Genomic DNA, 10,034 nt, shown 5'->3' on the forward strand with positions numbered 1-10,034 from the left:
AAATGACGTGGAATAATAACACTGAAAAACACATAGCACATATAACACATAACATACAATTGTTCCTCTATATTAAACTCACCGTGAAATAACCGGGGGCTAAAATATTAATTTGGGCAGTACTTCGGCTCTAAATATGACTTTCGTCGTTGAAAACCGGGCTCTACGAAGGTAGAGCTTCAAAACCGAAAAGATAAATTTTTCGGGCTTCTCGGGAGTCTCGGGGCGTGTTTCGGGCTTTGGAATCAGTATTGGGGCTTCGGGGGCAGTCGGATTAGTATTAATATAAAAAAAGGGTGGTGAAAGTGCCAAATTTCTCAAACTACCCGAGAGGTCTCACAGGCCCTCTATTTATATGGGAGGAGATCCGAAGGCTCGGATCTAAGGAAATGAGAAGAGAGCACGTGGCTCGCATGCGAGGAGGCAGCTGGTGCGAAGACACGCGGCAGCGAGGGAGAGAGACACGCAACAGGCGACAACGAGGCTCGGATGGCTCCAGCGATGCGAGGCGCGTCGGAAACTGGTTGGGCCGCGGCTTCAGTCCAATCGGGAGGCAACATGCGTCGGTTCGCGAGTGGACCAACCCCTCTGCTGATGCAGCTGCTTCGGTCATGTGGAGAGTTCCGGACGAGGGTGACGTGGCCGAACCTAAGCCTTGCGAGTTTTCTCGGATTTTGCAATTAATTTCGATTTTTGTGCCCCGAACTTCTAAAATCCATAAATTTTGCATATGAGTTTCGTTTTTGACGTTCTTTATATGCACGTGTAGCTAAAATTATGCTCTATAACATTTTTTTAGACTTCTTCGGCTAATTTTGACTTTAATTTAATATTATTATTTTTAACAGACCGGGTCAGGAAAATCCATTAAAAATTCATAACTTCTTCATCCGACATACGTTTTCGTCGGACTTTTTACCGTTGTACTACTAATGACGAGACATTCAATTCTCGTTTAGGTTGTGTTGGATAAAAATCACTCGATCTAAAATTCAAGTTTTTATCTATCTACTACTAAGCTGAAACTTCGAAAAATCATAACTTCCTCATACGAAGTCAGATTTTGGCGTTTTTTTATCGAACTTCTTGGTTTAATGAATACTACGACTTTCATTTAGATTACTAAGACTAAAAAGTAGTTTATCAAAAAACTCACTTTTTACGTCATTCGGCGCCGTGCCGGTTTTGTCGCGGATCTTTGATTGGTCATAACTTCTTCGCTATAACTCGGATTTCGATGAGGTTTTCATCTAAATGTTTCTAGCGAGATTATATACAACTTTCAGTAATAAAATTTTACTTATTTCAAATTTTATATTTTCACTATTTGGCTTTTAATTGGAATCTTATAAGACTTTTAATATTTTATGAGTGATTCTAAATATAGTTTTACTTCATTTTTAATAAAAACTATCTGTTAGAACTCAAAATTCAAATTCACATAGTATTTCATAATATTATTTACTTAAAACACAATTTCATAACGTGTATGTTACATTGGCTCTTTCTTCAGTCTAGTTTCACCACGAGTCATGTTGCTCAAATATAAGGTGAGAAAGGATAAACACGACCCATGTCGATGTGACACGAACTATGTTTCAACGTTGTCATTTGCTATGATGATAATGCAACAAGAACTCGGGTTAAGTCTTCATGTTTTCTTCCGTGGCATGACTGGTCCATATTCTCTTCATGCTCCAAAGCTCAATGCTCCATGTTCCAAGTTCCATGTTCCATGCTCCAAGTTCAATGCGCTAGACTCCATGCTCCATAATACCAACAAAATAAATTAAAAAATAGTGAAGTACCAGACATTCTTAATAAAAATATGCAACTACTCAAATAGTTAACTAAATGCAAGAATTATAAAGTAGAATGCTATGAAAGAAAAAAAAAATAAACTTGCAAAATTAGTGCATAAAATGCACCTATCAATTAGTCCATATGATATAGTATAATAGGAACATTTTCTTTCCAAAATGGTAGCTTATTTGGCACAGTTGACCTATGAACTTAAGTAAAATGACTTAATAAACCGGTAAAAAAAGAATTCATTCCCTTAAAAAGCTGAAGATAAATGAAATAGACCTTTTAAACCAAAATCTGTAAGTTCCTTTCGCTACAGTACCACATAAAATGAGTACAAAAGGGTAACAATGTCATTTTATAGAAATTTAACCGCATCATTTTGACGTCGTGTGTTGGAATGACCATTTATGTCATATCGAAATAACACAAGGACCAAGTTTATCCATTTTATTGAAATTGAAGTATACATTCCTATTATACCATACTATAGGGACCATTTTTGTAACTTTCTCTATAAAAAATTAAAAAACAAAAATAACAAATTAAATAATTTTTAATAACAATACACCTAATTTAACACCAAAATTATGATAGCAAGGCAATTGGATTCAAAATCGGGCCATTTAAGCAAATAGCAATGTACACAACACCATCACCACCCCACTCCATACGCCACACTCCACATTATCTCTGTGACCAATCTCCCATTCCCTCTCATTCTTCATGTGTCCTCTTTTATTCACTTCAAAACTGCCCCAAATTCTCCCTCTCCTCAATAAATTCCATTCTCCCTGAACGAATCTTCCAGTTACAACTTAAAACCCACTTCTGACTTGCAGAAATGGGTTCTTCCATCAATATCTTTCTCGTTCTTTTGATATATGTTTCTGTTGCACATACTACAATCTTCACTTCCGCGAAGGTATACTTTCGATCTTGTTCTTGTTTTTCTATCGGTTTTTTCAAGAAATTTCGTTCCTTTTTTTATTAGTAATGGTGGTGCTCTTGGTTTAGGTGTATGTGGTGTACATGGGTGGCAATGATAGCGATGACCCAGATGAAATTTTGACGAAAAATCATCAAATGCTTGTTTCTGTTCATAGTGGAAGGTTAATAATCATATCCCATTTCGATTTTCAAATCTGGGTTTTCCTTTTTCTTTGAGATTTCCCATTTTTCATCTGTGAATTTGGTTGAATCAGTGTTGAAGAAGCACACGCGTCTCATTTGTATAGTTATAAACATGGGTTTAGAGGATTTGCAGCGAAATTAACAGAGGATCAGGCTCTTCAAATTGCAAGTAAGCTTCACTCATTTCCCAATTTTAAATCGACAAATTAATGATTCGATGATGAAATTTACAGAGATGCCGGAGGTGGTTTCGGTTTTTGAGAACAAAAGAAGAAGTTTGCATACGACACATTCATGGGATTTCATTGGTCTTGTTGGGGAAGAAACCATGGAAATCCCAGGTTTTTCAACCAAAGATCAAGTTAATGTCATCATTGGTTTCATTGATACAGGTCTGATTCCCACAATTTGTAAACTTGAGGGCATTTTAGTCGTTTCATATTTAACAAGAATTTTGTTTTTTTAAGCATTAAATTCATTGTACATCCTGCTTTCTTTTTCATTCTCTAACAACTCTGTCTTTTCAGTAATTTTCTTATTAAAGCCTCGTCTTTTCAAAAAATATATTATTTTACTTTTTAACAATATCTTTTTCTTATTAGCACATTGTAGTTTAAAAAATCCACCCAATTACACAATTGAATATTGCTTTTATTTTTTGATGAGATTGTTTTATAATCGGGTAAATAGAAAAAAAAATGAAAGAAGAATTTTATTTATAATAAACAAATAAATGAAAGTACCTTGTTATTTTTTGTATTTAACTTTTTTTAATAAAATAGGTCACACGTGATATTTGTCTGGTCTTGTTTCTGTCAGTTTCTGTATGTATGGGGGAACAAAGAAATGGGGCTTTGTTGTGTATTACATTGATGGAAAACAGAACACATGACCTCCCATTTATTACCTCAATTGAAAATGCTCTCTCTCTCTCTCTCTCTCTCTCCTCTCTCTAGGACCATAAAGACAGATCTTCATATCATGTTATATTCATCTTCTTTTTTAAGGAAAAAGTTAAATATTTTTTCCATCTTTCAATCATTACAATCTTTCTTTATAAATATTATCATCAAAATTACAATTATTTGTACTTTTTATATGTTTATCATATCGAATAAAAGGCGGTACAATTTTTGGTACTTTATAAATAGTGCATGTACCCGGCTGCTAACGTTACGAGGCTGATACGTATTAGGCTACCAGCCTGGTAACCGTATCGGTATCTGATACACAGATACCGGTACTCGGTTGTACTGTGTAACAAATACAGTACAACTTGTTCCGTACAGTTTGAAAAAGTGGTGGTGTAAATACAGGGATTTGGCCGGAATCAGAAAGTTTTAGCGATGCCGACATGCCTCCGGTGCCAGCTGGTTGGAAAGGAAAGTGCCAATCAGGGGAAGAATTCAATATTACACATTGTAACAGGTGTTCTTCAATTATCACTGCATTATTATTACGTCCATAATTGGTTTTTATATTTGTTCTTTTATGAAACAATAATGTTACTTGTTACCTAGTGATTGGTTTCAGATCTAATCTTAGTCCCTATCCTTTTCCCATTAAGTTTGTCTCTATTAAGCCTATATATATATATATATATATATATATATATATATATATATATATATATATATATATATATATATATATAAGTTTTGTGTTCACATCGAAAACCGATAGGTTCGAGATATTTTTGATAAAGTGTTGACTGAATAAATAATATTTTAATAATATCTTTGAAAATGGCTAGAAAAAATAAATGACGGAAAATTTTATAAAAGGTTTGGACTTAATAGGGAAAGTCTTTCCCTAACTTTCTTTATTAAGTCATCTTTCTACGTTAAGTAAAAAAGAAACACCTATATATAGCATAACAGATTCAGGGTTGCTTATTTTCTATCTCTCATTAATTGTTATATGAAAAAGAATGTGAAATAGATAAATGATTTCTCTTTTGGACCAAATGAACAGTAAATGACCATTTTACCCTTTTTTACCATCAAGTCATCTAACTTTTATATTCCAAATAGGAAACTCATAGGAGCAAGATACTATCTAAGCGGCTACGAAGCCGAAAACCAAAATTCACAATACGACGACGATCCAAAAAACAAAAAATCTTTTCGGTCCCCACGTGATAGTAATGGTCACGGGACCCACACCGCCTCAACCGCCGCGGGCCGCTACATGACCGACATGAACTACAAGGGTCTGGCCCGCGGCGGTGCGAGAGGCGGTGCACCCATGGCCCGAGTCGCAGTCTACAAAACATGCTGGGACTCGGGTTGCTATGATGCGGATTTACTAGCCGCATTTGATGATGCAGTTCGAGATGGGGTCCACATTGTGTCATTATCATTGGGGCCCGATGCACCTCAAGGTGATTATTTTAGTGATGCGATTTCTATTGGGTCGTTTCATGCGGTTAGCCGGGGGATTTCGGTTGTTTCTTCGGTTGGTAATGAAGGGGCAAAAGGGTCCGCCACAAATCTTGCTCCGTGGATTATTACGGTTGCGGCTACTTCGATTGATAGGGAGTTTACGGCGAATTTTGAAATGGGAAATGGTGTAAAATTGAAGGTATTTATTTATTTTATTTTTATTCTTGTATTTAGGATATAAAAGAAAGTGATTGGTTTATATTTTTTAGTGTAAGTTTACAAACAGAATGGTTAAATGAATATGAAAACCAAGGTTATACCATTTCTGGCATAGTTGACCCATTTTTTTCACCAATATGGTGTAATCCTAGATTCCTAGATATAAATAGTATTTCATATCTAATCTATTATGATAGTCGTAACACCATAAAGAATATTCTCCTATGCATTCTCTTTTTGAAATAAATTGTTTGTATTCAATAAATTTGAAATTAATTATCATATCAGTAAAACAAACGCCTATTAAATAAAAAGTTACATTAATAAAGTACACTTATATTATAAGAAAATGTAAAAGTGTAGGAAAGTTATAAATAAGTTCAAACATAAATATTAAATCTATTAAGTTAATATCAATTTAATTTATATTATGATGTTACAAGTAACAAACTAATATATCTATCATACAATTAAATAAACTAAAAATACATTGCATTTAAACTTGAAGAACCAAATTGTGAGTCAAATTTGTAAAAAACTAGTAAACATAAGGGTTTTTTTTTTTTTTTTTTGTTTAATCTGTATAAGGTAGACAGGCTAGGAAGAAAAATATACCCCTTTTGATGTTATAAATCGTGTAATGGATGAATATAATATTATAAATCATTCTTACATAGAAAAATTACACGATTTTGGTGCAAAAAATGTTGCATCAACTTGTACTATAGTTGATTATTTGATTCTAATAATTTAATATCACCAACTCATAGGGTGAAAGTCTAAGTGTACTTCAAATGGAAGCTCCAGCAAGAATCATATCGGCTTCAATAGCAAACGCAGGCTACTTCACTCCGTATCAATCCAGGTGAAGCAACAGGTACTTTTGTTCATCGTTAAAAAGTAAAAAAAAAAAATCATCGAGTAACATAAAATTTTGAAATATTTACATTTGTGATGCAGTTATTGCTTAGAAAGCTCATTAAATTATACAAAAACAAGAGGAAAGGTGTTGTTATGTCGGCATGCCGAGCGTTCATCGGAATCAAAGGTGCGAAAGAGTGAGATCGTGAAAGCAGCCGGTGGAATCGGAATGATTCTTGTTGATGAAAATGTGGATGTTGCGATTCCGTTTGTGATTCCGGCTGCTATTGTAGGAAAAAAAGTCGGAAACCGGATTTTATCATATATAAACAAGACACGGTTCGTATGTTTTTTCCTGGATCAGACAAACTTTCTACGGCTATTTTCAAAGATGAGAATCAAGAGCGCATTTACATCTTTTTGCATAATGAGAGAAAGCGAGTCTTTGTCCCACTTTTTTAGATGGATAAAAAGTTGCAATTTTGTCTTATTCACATCTATTGTCTCAGTTTCAGTCCAATGCATGTCAAACACAGTACAAGACGACTGTTATAACTTTTTTTTTTTTTGTCTGTGATCAGGAAACCAACTTCACGGATTTACTCATCGGAGGCGGTATTAGGATCTCAAGCTGCTCCTCGTGTAGCATCATTTTCATCTAAAGGTCCCAATGGATTAACCCCAGAAATTTTAAAGGTTCGACTACATACCTTACTTAAAAAACACTAATTGCAGAAAATAGCAACGTACTTTTTTTTTACCAATCTAAGTAATGCACTTGTATTTTTTTTACCCATAATTGCAACTTACTTGCTTGTTTTAAGAATACTAACAGTATGTAACTTGAAACTTGTAAAATATAATTTATTCTTTACCCATGATAGCAAAGTACTTGTAGTCTTTAAATATAATTGCAATGTATTTACAACTTCTCACCCATAATAGTAATGTACTACAATTGTTTTGTAGCCGGATGTTGCGGCTCCCGGATTGAATATCCTTGCAGCATGGTCTCCTGCTATCGGGCAAAAATTGAAGTATAATATTCTGTCTGGAACTTCCATGGCTTGCCCTCATGTAACTGGAATTGTAGCCTTGATTAAAGCTGTCCATCCCACGTGGTCTCCTTCTGCAATTAAATCTGCTATTATGACAACTGGTAAACAACTTTATTTGTACCTTTAGGCGCACATGTGATGTACTGTGTTTGGCGTGCATTGGATTAAGACTGGACTAATGTTAACGGTACAAAAATTGCAATTTCTTGTCCCTACTAAAAAAGTGGGATAGGGACTCGCTCTCGTCTGTGTAAAAGATGTAAATGCCCTCCTCGTATCGGGCGGAACTGGATAAGCTTTTGAGGACTTTTTCCGATGATGACGATGAGGAGGGTATTTACGTATTTTGCACAAACGACACATCGATGGCTATTCCTTCTCCCACCTTATTAGGTAGGATAAAATTTTACAAATTTTGTCACATTGACATTAGTCACAATCCCGGTCAAATACATGCCAATCGTAGTACAACATGTTCTGCAATGTCTAATACTGCTTAAGGTCGTAAAACCTAAAGCGTATCCAAATCCTATCTCATGCAGCTTCGATTTTTGACAAAACTGGAAAACCAATGAGGGTCGACCCCGAAGGTCGAAAAGCAAACCCATTCGACTACGGCTCAGGCTTCATCAACCCCACCACGGTTCTTAACCCTGGTCTAGTCTATGACTCAACCCTCACGGACCACAAAGCCTTTCTATGCTCAATCGGCTACGACCAAAAATCACTTCGCCTCGTCACTCGAGACAACACCACTTGTGAAGACCAATCGTTCTCAACGCCCTCAAACCTTAACTACCCTTCGATTGTCATACCCTACTTAAAGTCAAACTTCTCGGTGACTAGAACTTTGACTTATGTTGGAAACTCAGACAAAAAAACGGTTTGGACCTCTGTGGTGGCTCCGCCACGTGGGGTGGAGGTCGATATTGTCCCACAGAGGCTTGTGTTTAGCGGATATGGCCGGAAAATGAGCTTCACCGCCACTTTTAGATTTTCCGGCGAGCCTCGAGGCTATGTGTTTGGTTGGTTACAATGGAGGAATGAAAAGGTGCGGGTGAATGCACCGCTTGTGGTTCGAGCCGTACCGTTTGACTTGGGTGATGGTGTTTGACCAAAGGGTTCATAGATGATTATGGACACATTAGCATAGTAAATTGGCTTGGGAGATATAGGTTTGAATAGAAATTTGTTTTCTTTGTTTTGTTGAGTATATAGAGGATTGGAAATTGGGTTTGTAGAATTGCTAATTTTTTATATTTTTATATATTTAATAATATTCTTAATGATATTAATTAATTGTTATAATTATGATTCAATACAACTTTTGAAAGCAACATATACAAGTCAAAACAACAGCTTTTTCTTGAAAATATTACTTAATTATTATTCCATAATAAAGCAAGAGCATCTACAACACCATCGAAGCTTCCAAACCTACTACTAACCAGATTCACATCCACCCCAAGACTCTTCGCTCCGGCCGCCGTCACCGGCCCATGCGCCGCCACCAACATCCCTGGATTCACTCTCATCACCGCCTCCCAATTCAAACCCATCGCCCTCAAACTCTTCAACATCCCTTCCACTTCCCCTGTACTCGTAAACACAATCGCATCCACCCCACAACCACCATCTCTCTTTACTAATTCCGCCGCACACTCCGGTCCCATCCACCGTGTCTCGTATGCGTTCAACCTCACCGCTACCCACCCCTTTGTATTCAAGTCTCGTAAGAAATTGGGAACCACCGGCGGTTCTTCCAACCCCACCACTAATGGCACCGGGCACAACACTCGCCGGCCACTCCCGTACCCCAGCGACTCCACCAGACCCGCCGGCGTCGATATTTCCGGAACTAAAAGCTTGATTCTTTCACTGTTGTTACAGATTTTACCTACGAATGAGTTATCGATTAACTCCGAGTCTTTTCCAAGAGCACAAACTGTGAAATCTTCGCCGGATGGAGATAATGGTGTGGATGTGAGCTCCGATAAGGCGTCGGAGAAAGCTGAGATTCCTGACCTTGAGGTGAAAGCGAGGGCTGAGAATTGATTAATGAGGGGTGTTGGAGGTGAGAGGTACTGGAGGATAGATGATTTGGTGTTGGTGGTGGGTTCGACGGCGATGGTGGGGCACCAGAGAGAAGTCCAACCCTTGAGGTGGATGAGGTGGGAGAGACGGACGCCGTAGTTTTCCGGCGTGGTGAAGGCGATGAGGCGGCGGTTGTTGCTGTCTTTGACCTGGCAAGGAGATGTAGTAGAAGGAAGTCTGGCGTATGCAGCATTCATTTTTGCAAACGATTCGATTGTTCTTCACACTGCAATTTTTAAACGAGTTAAATGCAAATAAGTAAATAAATAATTAAATAACATAGAACGAACTATTTGCGCTTTGTTTCTAATCTTATACTATTACTTTTATATTTTTCATATTATAAAGTCATGTAAAGAATAATATCAATAAAAAAATAGATTTAACTGAAGTATAAGTTTCTTCTCAGTATCTAGACCTCTTGTATGCATGAGGTTCTTCACCTGCTTGTCCGTTTTTTCTTATAACTGTCAATGAA

General features: G+C 36.7%; 2 protein-coding genes across 2 annotated transcripts; one reads left to right on the top strand and one right to left on the bottom strand.

Annotated features, from left to right (window-relative positions):
• Positions 1-2,424: 2,424 nt before the first annotated feature.
• Positions 2,425-8,753, top strand: LOC145008864 (subtilisin-like serine-protease S). Its single transcript, XM_078967490.1, has 11 exons — positions 2,425-2,731; positions 2,824-2,918; positions 3,012-3,109; positions 3,174-3,332; positions 4,257-4,368; positions 4,974-5,523; positions 6,314-6,408; positions 6,504-6,743; positions 6,986-7,100; positions 7,374-7,563; positions 8,005-8,753. The coding sequence occupies exons 1-11, from the start codon at positions 2,651-2,653 to the stop codon at positions 8,574-8,576; spliced, it is 2,307 nt and encodes a 768-aa protein (XP_078823616.1). The 5' UTR covers positions 2,425-2,650; the 3' UTR covers positions 8,577-8,753.
• An 88-nt stretch (positions 8,754-8,841) lies between these two features.
• Positions 8,842-9,753, bottom strand: LOC145010226 (uncharacterized). The gene has a single exon (XM_078968792.1). It carries the CDS (start codon positions 9,751-9,753, stop codon positions 8,842-8,844), a length of 912 nt encoding a protein of 303 aa, XP_078824918.1.
• Positions 9,754-10,034: the final 281 nt, after the last annotated feature.

Source organism: Lactuca saligna, chromosome 8, assembly GCF_052625555.1.
Source record: "Lactuca saligna cultivar CGN05327 chromosome 8, ASM5262555v1, whole genome shotgun sequence".
NCBI lineage: Eukaryota > Viridiplantae > Streptophyta > Magnoliopsida > Asterales > Asteraceae > Lactuca > Lactuca saligna.

Coding starts and splice junctions, on each gene's coding strand:
- LOC145008864 (XM_078967490.1), top strand. CDS start 2,651: ATGGGTTCTTCCATCAATATCTTTCTCGTTCTTTTGATATATGTTTCT. Junction 3,110..3,173: donor TCAGGCTCTTCAAATTGCAA/GTAAGCTTCACT, acceptor TGAAATTTACAG/AGATGCCGGAGGTGGTTTCG. Junction 5,524..6,313: donor GAAATGGTGTAAAATTGAAG/GTATTTATTTAT, acceptor ACCAACTCATAG/GGTGAAAGTCTAAGTGTACT.
- LOC145010226 (XM_078968792.1), bottom strand. CDS start 9,753: ATGAATGCTGCATACGCCAGACTTCCTTCTACTACATCTCCTTGCCAG.